This window comes from Taudactylus pleione, unplaced genomic scaffold (assembly GCF_031769625.1).
Source record: "Taudactylus pleione unplaced genomic scaffold, aTauple2 ptg001243l, whole genome shotgun sequence".
NCBI classification, from domain to species: Eukaryota; Metazoa; Chordata; class Amphibia; order Anura; family Myobatrachidae; genus Taudactylus; species Taudactylus pleione.
This window is the reverse complement of record NW_028285643.1, coordinates 116,150-130,319: the sequence shown is the minus strand read 5'-3', so window position 1 is coordinate 130,319 and position 14,170 is coordinate 116,150. Positions and strand designations below refer to the sequence as shown.

General features: G+C 47.8%; 1 protein-coding gene across 3 annotated transcripts in view; it reads right to left on the bottom strand.

Annotated features, from left to right (window-relative positions):
• ARAP1 (ArfGAP with RhoGAP domain, ankyrin repeat and PH domain 1) overlaps window positions 1–14,170 on the bottom strand; it is a 256,390-nt gene that overhangs the window by 148,114 nt on the left and 94,106 nt on the right. For all 3 annotated transcript variants that reach the window (XM_088462450.1, XM_088462451.1, XM_088462452.1), the window contains exons 6-11: window positions 12,496–12,565; window positions 9,551–9,671; window positions 9,162–9,340; window positions 6,988–7,094; window positions 6,462–6,661; window positions 6,104–6,189 (exon numbers count right to left, since the gene is read on the bottom strand). In XM_088462450.1, the coding sequence (XP_088318576.1) occupies window positions 6,104–6,189; window positions 6,462–6,661; window positions 6,988–7,094; window positions 9,162–9,340; window positions 9,551–9,671; window positions 12,496–12,565 (763 nt within the window). The remainder of the gene's footprint in view (window positions 1–6,103; window positions 6,190–6,461; window positions 6,662–6,987; window positions 7,095–9,161; window positions 9,341–9,550; window positions 9,672–12,495; window positions 12,566–14,170) is intronic.

The window sequence follows — 14,170 nt, the reverse complement described above, 5'->3', positions numbered from 1 at the left end:
ACAGTGCACTGAGTGTGTTATGTAGGCATTATACAGGACCATACAGATATATACACTGCTGTATCTCCCAGTTACACTGCTCCTAATCCCCTCTGCTCAGACAGGAGCTCAGCCTCATACACAGTGCACTGAGTGTGTTATGTAGGTATTATACAGGACCATACAGATATATACGCTGCTGTATCTCCCAGTTACACTGCTCCTAATCCCCTCTGCTCAGACAGGAGCTCAGCCTCATACACAGTGCACTGAGGGTGTTATGTAGGTATTATACAGGACCATACAGATATATACGCTGCTGTATCTCCCAGTTACACTGCTCCTAATCCCCTCTGCTCAGACAGGAGCTCAGCCTCATACACAGTGCACTGAGTGTGTTATGTAGGTATTATACAGGACCATACAGGTATATACGCTGCTGTATCTCCCAGTTACACTGCTCCTAATCCCCTCTGCTCAGACAGGAGCTCAGACTCATACACAGTGCACTGAGTGTGTTATGTAGGCATTATACAGGACCATACAGATATATACGCTGCTGTATCTCCCAGTTACACTGCTCCTAATCCCCTCTGCTCAGACAGGAGCTCAGACTCATACACAGTGCACTGAGGGTGTTATGTAGGCATTATACAGGACCATACAGATATATACACTGCTGTATCTCCCAGTTACACTGCTCCTAATCCCCTCTGCTCAGACAGGAGCTCAGCCTCATACACAGTGCACTGATTGTGTTATGTAGGCATTATACAGGACCATACAGATATATACGCTGCTGTATCTCCCAGTTACACTGCTCCTAATCCCCTCTGCTCAGACAGGAGCTCAGCCTCATACACAGTGCACTGAGTGTGTTATGTAGGCATTATACAGGACCATACAGGTATATACGCTGCTGTATCTCCCAGTTACACTGCTCCTAATCCCCTCTGCTCAGACAGGAGCTCAGCCTCATACACAGTGCACTGAGTGTGTTATGTAGGCATTATACAGGACCATACAGATATATACGCTGCTGTATCTCCCAGTTACACTGCTCCTAATCCCCTCTGCTCAGACAGGAGCTCAGACTCATACACAGTGCACTGAGTGTGTTATGTAGGCATTATACAGGACCATACAGATATATACGCTGCTGTATCTCCCAGTTACACTGCTCCTAATCCCCTCTGCTCAGACAGGAGCTCAGCCTCATACACAGTGCACTGAGTGTGTTATGTAGGCATTATACAGGACCATACAGATATATACGCTTCTGTATCTCCCAGTTACACTGCTCCTAATCCCCTCTGCTCAGACAGGAGCTCAGCCTCATACACAGTGCACTGAGTGTGTTATGTAGGCATTATACAGGACCATACAGGTATATACGCTGCTGTATCTCCCAGTTACACTGCTCCTAATCCCCTCTGCTCAGACAGGAGCTCAGCCTCATACACAGTGCACTGAGTGTGTTATGTAGGCATTATACAGGACCATATAGGTATATACACTGCTGTATCTCCCAGTTACACTGCTCCTAATCCCCTCTGCTCAGACAGGAGCTCAGCCTCATACACAGTGCACTGAGTGTGTTATGTAGGCATTATACAGGACCATACAGATATATACGCTGCTGTATCTCCCAGTTACACTGCTCCTAATACCCTCTGCTCAGACAGGAGCTCAGCCTCATACAGTGCACTGAGGGTGTTATGTAGGTATTATACAGGACCATACAGATATATACGCTGCTGTATCTCCCAGTTACACTGCTCCTAATCCCCTCTGTTCAGACAGGAGCTCAGCCTCATACAGTGCACTGAGTGTGTTATGTAGGCATTATACAGGACCATACAGATATATACGCTGCTGTATCTCCCAGTTACACTGCTCCTAATCCCCTCTGCTCAGACAGGAGCTCAGCCTCATACACAGTGCACTGAGTGTGTTATGTAGGCATTATACAGGACCATACAGATATATACGCTGCTGTATCTCCCAGTTACACTGCTCCTAATCCCCTCTCCTCAGACAGGAGCTCAGCCTCATACACAGTGCACTGATTGTGTTATGTAGGCATTATACAGGACCATACAGATATATACACTGCTGTATCTCCCAGTTACACTGCTCCTAATCCCCTCTGCTCAGACAGGAGCTCAGCCTCATACACAGTGCACTGAGTGTGTTATGTAGGCATTATACAGGACCATACAGATATATACGCTGCTGTATCTCCCAGTTACACTGCTCCTAATCCCCTCTGCTCAGACAGGAGCTCAGCCTCATACACAGTGCACTGAGTGTGTTATGTAGGTATTATACAGGACCATACAGATATATACGCTGCTGTATCTCCCAGTTACACTGCTCCTAATCCCCTCTGCTCAGACAGGAGCTCAGCCTCATACAGTGCACTGAGTGTGTTATGTAGGCATTATACAGGACCATACAGATATATACGCTGCTGTATCTCCCAGTTACACTGCTCCTAATCCCCTCTGCTCAGACAGGAGCTCAGCCTCATACAAAGTGCACTGAGTGTGTTATGTAGGCATTATACAGGACCATACAGGTATATACGCTGCTGTATCTCCCAGTTACACTGCTCCTAATCCCCTCTGCTCAGACAGGAGCTCAGACTCATACACAGTGCACTGAGTGTGTTATGTAGGTATTATACAGGACCATACAGATATATACGCTGCTGTATCTCCCAGTTACACTGCTCCTAATCCCCTCTGCTCAGACAGGAGCTCAGCCTCATACACAGTGCACTGAGTGTGTTATGTAGGCATTATACAGGACCATACAGATATATACGCTGCTGTATCTCCCAGTTACACTGCTCCTAATCCCCTCTGCTCAGACAGGAGCTCAGCCTCATACACAGTGCACTGAGGGTGTTATGTAGGTATTATACAGGACCATACAGATACATACACTGCTGTATCTCCCAGTTACACTGCTCCTAATCCCCTCTGCTCAGACAGGAGCTCAGCCTCATACACAGTGCACTGAGTGTGTTATGTAGGCATTATACAGGACCATACAGATATATACGCTGCTGTATCTCCCAGTTACACTGCTCCTAATCCCCTCTGCTCAGACAGGAGCTCAGCCTCATACAGTGCACTGAGTGTGTTATGTAGGCATTATACAGGACCATACAGATATATACGCTGCTGTATCTCCCAGTTACACTGCTCCTAATCCCCTCTGCTCACACAGTGTAGACATTATCCTGGACCATACAGGTTCCTGCACCCATAATCTGCGGGCTATGGACAGCAGCACAGTGACACGGCCGCACAGTTACTACAAATATTCCAATTATCTCTCATATTTACCAATGACTTAAAGAGGTGGAATAAGAACCCCCCATCCTTTATTACCCCCACTCTCCCCTGTCATAATCCTTGGTGTGTTATATGTACAGTAGTCACATATCTGGGTCTGTTCTGCCATATTTTCATGCCCGTCTCACACACCACAATAACCAACGCTCACAATACATTATGGGAAGACAAAGCACCTATAACATACAGCACATTGCAATGCAGTCTCAGATTTACGCAATCAGCGCTGTAAAGTTTAAAATATGGCCCCATTACGGAGTTATGAAGCAGAATGTGGGGAGGGGGATATTTAATTAGTTGGGTAAAACCATTTAGCTGTCTTGACCCCAGGGAAGCTTTGTAGATGTATACTGCATCATAATAACAAATGAATCAGAGAGATCCGTGTACAAAATAACAGCGCTCCCCGTGTAACGCAGGTGACGCAGCGGACGTCGCTGCGCCATATTATACAATCACCGAGGACAGGGCCGCACTACAGTACAGTATATAGGCACCTATTCAGGTTGTCTGATTGTGATCGTAAAACATCCAACACAAACATCAGCTGATCAGGGGAACTTGGCGGAGTCCCCGGCACAGGGGCGGAGCGCAGCACAGACAAAGAACATTCCAATGCATGGGACGTTTTCACTGCTCGTTAACCCCTTCCTCACCGTCATTCCAATGCATGGGACGTTTTCACTGCTCGTTAACCCCTTCCTCACCGTCCTGCTCATACTTATGCTAAGAGATAACAAAATGCTGCCGTACAATAGAAGTATAGGATACTACAAAACGCATTACTGAGAAAAGACATTGAGGGCCTCATTTACAGACCGGGGTCCTATTTATTAAGAATAATGTGATGGGGCCATTTCTAAATATCATTCCTTAGCGCCTAGTTTTACAGCAATATGGATGATGATGATTTCCTGTAGCTATTTATCAATCAGCTCGGGGCCGGGATGGCAGCTCTGATCAGCTATTTCCGACACTGCGCATGTGCGGCCATAAGTCTGCACGTACGCATGGTCATTTTGCGAATGGGTGTACCTCCGCTATTCACATGAGCCCCCTCTTGCGGGAAGACCTCCATAGTCACAAAGTGTCTGACGCCATCTAACGCCAAAGCCCTGAGAAGTTATACTGAGCTTTTATATGGACGAGCAGAGGCAGACAGGCAGGGAATACTGTGTGACATCGCATGCAGCACCCAGCTTTATATTTACACTGCTTCCTCCCCCAACTCGCAAACCTGCCCCCCACCCCCTCTGCAGTGTCACATGGTCTTGCTAAGGTGCTAGACTGCACCTTCTACCTGGATTTACACAGGACTCTGCATATAAGAGTAAAGTTGAGAAGTGGAAGTCTCTGGCAATGTATGCTGGGACTTGTAGTACCACAGCACCTGTAAAGTCACCGGTTGCCTGAGGCTCGTCTAGGACAGGTGCTCTTCTCCCATATCAACCAAAATGAATAAAAATCATCCTACAGTACGTCCAAGCAAGCTCGGGAGGTGATGCGGCAGAGAGTTATTTCTATAGTCGGATCATCCCAACTAAGGGCCGTATTCAATTTGAGGCGAAAAGTCAGTTTTCGCGTGTTTTTGTTGGAAACTTTTCGCCGATGATGTCATTTTCGCCTGTTTGGCTATTACCCCGTATTCAATTAGAAAGACTCTTCGCCTAGGCGGAAAGTCAATGCAATGTAATAGGCGAAAAAGTTTCGCCTATGAACAGCAGACGGAAAAAAGTGCAGAATTGGGGTTTTGGGGTGCAACGTTGAGGGAACCCCGATGTAACCTTCAGACAGTCCTCCAAAGGTAAACGGCGTAAAAAAAAAAAACACTCAAGGACACCCCAAAAAATCACTTTCATTTTGGGGGCGAAAAAAAAAAATGTTGGGAGACAAAGTTAAAAACTAGTGAACTTGACTATGGTGGGGTCCCCAAGTACGCCCCAAGTGTTTTATTGATTGCAGGTGCTTGCGGCAGGTGGATTTTTCACAATTTTTTTCAACTTCACTTTAGCAACTTTTAAATATGCAGACCCCCATTTTCAAGTACCCCAAATTTGCTGGAATAAGTTATTTTCATAAAAAAAACCTTCTAAATACTATTCTGTACTACTTATTAAAAAACACTATTTAGCGACTATTAAGCCCGTTTAAAATCCCCAAATACCTTTAGCAAGCCAAATCGGGGGGTACCATAACTAACCCCCATGTCAGAGCACCTACTGGGGGGTGTCAGGCTGATTTCCCCAAATCTGACAGCACTTTCCGCCTGTTCAAGTTTCGCCGGATCCCGTTTTCGCGTACTTTCAAATTGAATACGGGGTAAAGCAGGGACGGCCGCGATACTTTTCCGCCTACAAAACAGGCGAAGTAGGCGGAAAGTCCGGGCCACGAAAAAGTGTCGCGGTTCGGCTCAGATTGAATACGGCTCTTAATATATAATGAAAATAAAAAGCTGATATGAGATGGCAAAAAATAAAAAGCTGATATGAGATGATTGGTTTCTTTCTTATAGGAGTATGTGCTCATCTTAGAGCGTCTGCCGGACGGTGCCATATTTATGTACTCAGTAAGCAGGCCACACCCACTTCTGTCCCAGGGCTGGTGCTGTCAGTGAAACGCATGTCAGCCATCACCTCAGACAAACAACAGTTCATTCACAAACGCAACAGCAAAGCCAGAAATGTGCATGGTAAAGAAGAACATGGAAGTACAATGTGAGCCCCCTAATGCGCGATGTGCTGCAGACACACGTGTAATACCTGTATCAGTTCCTCCGTCCAGATCTTATTGTCCATCTTGAGGCTTCGCACTTTGCTCACGCTCGGCCCGAGGCTCCGATGCTCCCCTGGCAGACAAAATAACACTGTTACTGTAGGTCTCTTTATATTCGCGCCATGACGCCTAAAATGCACCTGTACAAATCCCCATTTTGTGGCTCAGCCAAGCAATTCGCTAGCAACTAATAACCTCATTGAGGCATGAGGCACAAAGTGTCCCTGAGCATCATACTGGTAAATATTGGATCAGCAGACAATATAGCCGCATCCTCTGTGTATAGATATCAGGTATATCGGCCAAATGGACGATACAGGAGCCAGGTCCGCACAAGCCGCTTACCTGCACATTTCTTGCAAATGACAACGCAAAGATTGACCGACGCCCAGTCCGGGTTCGGAGCATCACAATCTGCGCAGCGTCTGTTCGCTTCCACTGACCAGATCCTATTGGCTACTTCAAAGTTGGAAAGAGCTTCGGCCACCGACTGCATCATGGCCTCGGCCCACTCGCCCCTCTCCTGCTCGCTGTCCGCTATAAAACTGGAGACACAAGAGGAGGTTTGTCCCTGGAGACGTATGAGGATGACTTCATCTGGAGGAATACAATGCGACAAGAAGAAGGTGTTCCTAGCCCAGGCCGCACACCGTGTGTGGGTCACACTAGCACACGCTCACAGCGAGCAATGGTCGGCTTCAGTGATGGAAAGAATAAACAAATGGTTTGTATAATAATTACGGTTCTGTGCAGGGACCTGGATTATTCTTATCTTAAAGGTCCAAAGTCTAAAGAAGCCAAACATTTGTGACTAATCCTATTTCTAAAGGAAATGTCACTTCTCCATTTCCCAATGTCCAGATCTCCTCACCTGAAGGTCTTGTATGGCGTCGTCAAGTCAAAGCTTTTCTTATCCACTTCCTTTACATTCCCCAGGTTCATATCGATGGAGGTAATTCCCACTCCAGACACAAAGTCCTGTGCAGGGAGAGAGATAACCCCCACTTCTGTTATATCGCTCTGCAGAGGTCGCGCTCAGTCCCAGAGACACTATTACAGCTCACGTGTTATATCGCTCTGCAGAGGTCGCGCTCAGTCCCAGAGACACTATTACAGCTCATGTGCTATATCGCTCTGCAGAGGTCGCGCTCAGTCCCAGAGACACTATTACAGCTCATGTGCTATATCGCTCTGCAGAGGTCGCGCTCAGTCCCAGAGACACTATTACAGCTCATGTGCTATATCGCTCTGCAGAGGTCGCGCTCAGTCCCAGAGACACTATTACAGCTCATGTGTTATATCGCTCTGCAGAGGTCGCGCTCAGTCCCAGAGACACTATTACAGCTCATGTGTTATATCGCTCTGCAGAGGTCGCGCTCAGTCCCAGAGACACTATTACAGCTCATGTGTTATATCGCTCTGCAGAGGTCACGCTCAGTCCCAGAGACACTATTACAGCTCATGTGTTATATCGCTCTGCAGAGGTCGCGCTCAGTCCCAGAGACACTATTACAGCTCATGTGTTATATCGCTCTGCAGAGGTCGCGCTCAGTCCCAGAGACACTATTACAGCTCATGTGCTATATCGCTCTGCAGAGGTCGCGCTCAGTCCCAGAGACACTATTACAGCTCATGTGTTATATCGCTCTGCAGAGGTCGCATGGAAATGCCTCCGTCTGGGCAGCCACGCCCCCGGCACGCCCACCAAAGGGGGCGTGCTGTCACTCAACATCGACAGCACGCCCCCTTTGGTACGAGACCCATAACGACTGCTTGCCCATCGTTATTCGGGTCTCACGCATGTGCACGACGGAGCCGCCTCCGTCATACGCAAGCGCACTTGGCCAACATCGACCCGCTTGCGAGCGCTCAGCGCTCGCGAGCGGATCTGAATTAGGCCCTCTGTGCGCTCTGCATGCTCTCTGGGCCTGATTCAGACCCGCTCGCGAGCGCATAGGGCTCGCAAGCGGGTCGATGGTGGCCAAGTGCCAAAGGGGGCGTGCTGTCGATGTTGAGTGACAGCACGCCCCCTTAGGTGGGCAGGCCGGGGGCGTGGCTGCCCAGACGAGGTGTTCCCATGGGAACGCCTACCGTCTGGGGCCGGCCCCACTGACATCACAAGTGATGTCAGTGGGAGAGATTCCGGCTCTGCTAGAGCCAAAAGCACTCCGGGGCTTGCGGCAACGAGACCCTACCGCAAGGGTCTCGTCGCAAGCCCGATGGTCGCGATGTTCTTGACCATCGCGACCATCTTCCTGGCACCTCGCTATAGCTGTTGGTGGTCACCCACAGCTATGCGAGCGGCCAGGAGGCTGTTCTAGAAAAAAAAAAAAAAGACTCTGATTCAGAGCAAGTGCTCTGTCAGAGCGTCCGGCTCTGAATCAGGGCCTCTGTGCTCTGGGCCTGATTCAGAGTCGGACGCTCTGAACGAGCGCCCGCTCTGAATCAGGGCGTTTTTGTTTTTTTAGTTGCGGCCTCTTGGCCGCTCGCATAGCTGTGGGTTACCACCCACAGCTTATGCGAGCGGCCATGATGATGGTCGCGATGGTCAAGACCATCGGGCTTGCGACGAGACCCTTGCGGTAGGGTCTCGTTGCCGCAAGCCCAAGAGTGCTTTTGGCTTTAAGAGAGCCACAAGCACTCCCACTGACATCACTTGGTGGGCGGGCCTCAGTCTGGGCAGACATGCCCCCGGCCCGCCCACCAAAGGGGGCGTGCTGTCACTCAACATCGACAGCACGCCCCCTTTGTAGCGAGACCCGGAGCGACGGCTTTCCCGTCGCTATACGGGTCTCGCGCATGCACACTGGGCCACCATCGACACCCTTGCGAGCGAATAGCGCTCGCGAGTGGGTCTGAATCAGGCCCTCTGTGTGCTCTGTATGCTCTTGGTATGCTTCTAAGTTTTGTGTCAGAAATCTATATTAAATGTGAATTTTACCACCCCCCGTGTGTACATAGCCTGCAATAGCTTCCCCTAATGCTGAGAGATCTATAGGACCTATGCAGGAATGGATTACTTGTCTATAAGGATGTCTCACTAACCTCGCGGTTCTTGTACAGGTAGACTTTATCTGAAGCAACCACCACAAACAGCTTCGGCTTACAGCCCTTCATCTCCAGGAGACCAACCTTGTCCACGTTCTCCGACAAGCTGCCGGCCGGCTTGGCTGCCCTGTCCACCCACACTTGTTGGAAAGCCTTCACCCAGTCGTACCTCTCCACTGCCAATGAAGAACGATAGAGATATAAACACAAATCACTAAAACACGATTACTTATATACGCTCAACCTTGTGAATATTGGTAAATCTCTAATGACACCAGGATAATAAGAGTCATAACAACAGTTGTGCAAATCCCATTATCTGTAGAGATGGAGAAGAACACATCACTTCCCAACCCCCGATACTTGGTCCTGAGGTGTCTACTTACCATCGCTCTCCGCCCGGAACGTGAAGGTCCTGTTCGAGGTTGTGACTTCAAACTTTTGGTCCCCCGTGGAAGCGACCTTAGTAATGAAGCTGGCCTTTATGAACCGTTTTGAGTACATGTCCTGGGTAACAGAGCAAACATTTTTATTGAAAAGGGGGTCAATAATTTTTCTCATTAATAAATATTTTGGCACACTTAGGTGTCGGACAGTCCTTTAGAATGTAAGCTCTAACGAGCAGGGCTCTTTTCCCTCTTGTGCTCCTCCTATCTTACACTTTAATCTACTCCTCGCTCCCCACTAGGGCACATAACACTTGGTTGCTCACTAGGGCACATAACACCTGGTTGCTCACTATGGCACATAACACCTGGTTGCTCACTAGGGCACATAACACCTGGTAGCTCACTAGGGCACATAACACCTGGTTGCTCACTAGGGCACATAACACCTGGTTGCTCACTAGGGCACATAACACCTGGTTGCTCACTAGGGCACATAACACCTGGTTGCTCACTAGGGCACATAACACCTGGTTGCTCACTAGGGCACATAACACCTGGTTGCTCACTAGGGCACATAACACCTGGTTGCTCACTAGGGCACATAACATCTGGTTGCTCACTAGGGCACATAACACCTGGTTGCTCACTAGGGCACATAATACCTGGTTGCTCACTAGGGCACATAACACCTGGTTGCTCACTAGGGCACATAACACCTGGTTGCTCACTAGGGCACATAACACCTGGTTGCTCACTAGGGCACATAACACATGGTTGCTCACTAGGGCACATAACACCTGGTTGCTCACTAGGGCACATAATACCTGGTTGCTGACTCCCTGCTGCTTATTGTGAGTGATATGATCGCTGATGCAGCAGTGTGTATAACCCATGTCCTTGTCCTGCACTGTATTGTACTGTAAGTCACTGGTCACCTATTTGTTTATGTACTATGTGAGACGCTGCAGAACACCTGTGGCGCCATATAAATAAAGGATAATAATAATACTGATTTTATCATATATATCATAGTGACAGGAGACACAGAGGTACTAAAGGTCCAGCTACATGTTCAATGCACAGAGGCAGGACATTACTGCCCTGCTTAACAAGAGTGTTGGCTCTCTAAAGTGGTTCTGTCACATGCACACACAGGAGACGGCCATTTTGTGCACTACGGCCATTTTATAGACATCTCTAATATTTATGAGAATGTAGCCAATAAATTGCCCAGGAACCAGTGCCTCATGGATATTACTCCGATGGTCCTCATGGACCTCACTGGTTCCTTATGTTAGGAGTGGCATACTGGTTTCAGCCTACCAAATGGCTGTCTCTTTACTGAAGGCGACAGGTCCAGCTTACATAAGAATAATTCCCCAGCCTTCCCTGTTCCTCCACTAATAGCAAAGTCAACTGTAATATACTGTATAAGGGTATTAATCCAGCACATTACATATTCACGTTGCAGCCCGTGTGCTCTTACAGACTAATAACATTATATATTAGAACTATGGAACTGATTCAGATCCTCTCACTAGGATGCGTTCGCTTGTAGCTGGCGATGGATCGCCTTGTGCGCATTCATCGCAGTGCGTGTACGCGAACCAGTGCGAGATATCGGTAAGCGTACGCTCGCCGCGCATAGACTGCCCTGTAAAATGAGTGACAGGAGAGGCCGTTTGAGGGTGGTTACTAGAAACGGGGGAGTGAAGGTGCGAACGCAGGCGTGCCTGAGTGTCTCAACGCCGTTTCAGAGGCGTGCATAGTTAACAGGCAGCGTCATAGTACACGTCACTTGGTTGTATTTCACAGTGAAGTGATCGCAGTGCTTGCGGTAGGGTATGGTCAACCTCAAGCGCTGCGTTCGCTTCCGATGGTCCTTGATGTACCGATGGTTGCATACACTTCCTGGAGATGACGTGCGCAAGTGGGTGTATAAAGACATAGTGGGCGTGCTTATGCCTTGCGCTGCAATCGCCTGCCTTGCCGTCACTTGGCCGAATTTGCATACGTATCGGGTGAGCGAACGCATCTAGCGAGAGGCTCTGAATCAGCTCCTACGTTCTACTGGAAAGTGCTTTTTTCAAATGAATTGTTAGCTCTGGTGAGCGGGGATCTCTCACAGGCTGTTCCTATATGAATTATTAATTTGTGCTATAATAATAATGTTCGATGCACAAGAAAATAATCTTCACCTAACACCCAGCGCAGCTTATAAGCAGGACGCACAGTGCGCATTTAGGGAAGGTGATACCTGCAAAGCACTCACCCAACAAGTAACATTATCTAGTTATTGGACGTCTATGAAGAGAAAAGTTTTTACCGAAACATTTAAGCCTATAATTAAATTCCTGCACATTTTATACAGATGATCCAGGGAACAGATTTGATGATTGCCATCAGCCTGTACTGTAGTAACACAGACACAAACATTTTATAGACCAGGGCTGGGAGGGGGAAACAAAAGTACTTCCAATAATACAATAAATACATTGAAAACACAATTACAGCAGTCTATGAGGATCTCGGTTAATTATGGTACGTTCCTTATTCTATAGGAAAAAGGATTATGATATGAATATTTTTTAAAGTGTGCCCATTACTGCTGAATGTGGAGGGAGCCATTGTATGTAAGGGTCCAAGCAATATCCCCTAGCCCAGCATGCCTCAGTGAGGCGCCCATTTCCTAAACCTATTCATTAAGCTCTCTAGATGGGTAAATGGCGTGTGGGCTGGTGAGATCTACACCCCACGGACAGCTGATAATAGGTATGGTACGTACGTACGTACGGATTAAAGGAAACTGTCTATTTAAGATGACATGGACCATTATAAACTGAAGAAATAGAATCAAAGTTCACTGCACAGTATGATGTATGGTTATAAGTACGCCTCTCCCGCATTCCATGAAGGGAGAATACTATAAACTATGAATGTACCTTGTCATTGTCAAAGTATCGTAGAAAGTCTGCGTCCAGCTTCACCCATCGGCGCTGGAAGATGTATGACCTTCCGAGGAGAAATATAGGAATAAATCATTGCAAAACGGTGGACTCCATTGCTCTCTCAGTGATCCTAATACATGACACCAGTCAGTGCACACAGCTCTCTCAGTGACAGTAATACATGACACCAGTCAGTGCACACAGCTCTCTCAGTGATCCTAATACATGACACCAGTCAGTGCACACAGCTCTCTCAGTGACACTAATACATGACACCAGTCAGTGCACACAGCTCTCTCAGTGACAGTAATACATGATACCAGTCAGTGCACACAGCTCTCTCAGTGACACTAATACATGACACCAGTCAGTGCACACAGCTCTCTCAGTGACAGTAATACATGATACCAGTCAGTGCACACAGCTCTCTCAGTGACAGTAATACATGATACCAGTCAGTGCACACAGCTCTCTCAGTGACAGTAATGCATGACACCAGTCAGTGCACACAGCTCTCTCAGTGACAGTAATACATGACACCAGTCAGTGCACACAGCTCTCTCAGTGACACTAATACATGACACCAGTCAGTGCACACAGCTCTCTCAGTGACAGTAATACATGATACCAGTCAGTGCACACAGCTCTCTCAGTGACACTAATACATGACACCAGTCAGTGCACACAGCTCTCTCAGTGATATTAATACATGACACCAGTCAGTGCACACAGCTCTCTCAGTGACAGTAATACATGACACCAGTCAGTGCACACAGCTCTCTCAGTGACACTAATACATGACAACAGTCAGTGCTCACAGCTCTCTCAGTGACAGTAATACATGACACCAGTCAGTGCAGACAGCTCTCTCAGTGACAGTAATACATGACACCAGTCAGTGCTCACAGCTCTCTCAGTGACAGTAATACATGACACCAGTCAGTGCACACAGCTCTCTCAGTGACACTAATACATGACACCAGTCAGTGCACACAGCTCTCTCAGTGACAGTAATACATGATACCAGTCAGTGCACACAGCTCTCTCAGTGACACTAATACATGACACCAGTCAGTGCACACAGCTCTCTCAGTGACAGTAATACATGATACCAGTCAGTGCACACAGCTCTCTCAGTGACAGTAATACATGACACCAGTCAGTGCACACAGCTCTCTCAGTGACAGTAATACATGACACCAGTCAGTGCACACAGCTCTCTCAGTGACACTAATACATGACACCAGTCAGTGCACACAGCTCTCTCAGTGATACTAATACATGACACCAGTCAGTGCACACAGCTCTCTCAGTGACAGTAATACATGATACCAGTCAGTGCACACAGCTCTCTCAGTGACACTAATACATGACAACAGTCAGTGCACACAGCTCTCTCAGTGACACTAATACATGACACCAGTCAGTGCACACAGCTCTCTCAGTGACAGTAATACATGATACCAGTCAGTACAAACAGCTCTCTCAGTGACACTAATACATGACACCAGTCAGTGCACACAGCTCTCTCAGTGATATTAATACATGACACCAGTCAGTGCACACAGCTCTCTCAGTGACAGTAATACATGACACCAGTCAGTGCACACAGCTCTCTCAGTGACACTAATACATGACAACAGTCAGTGCTCACAGCTCTCTCAGTGAC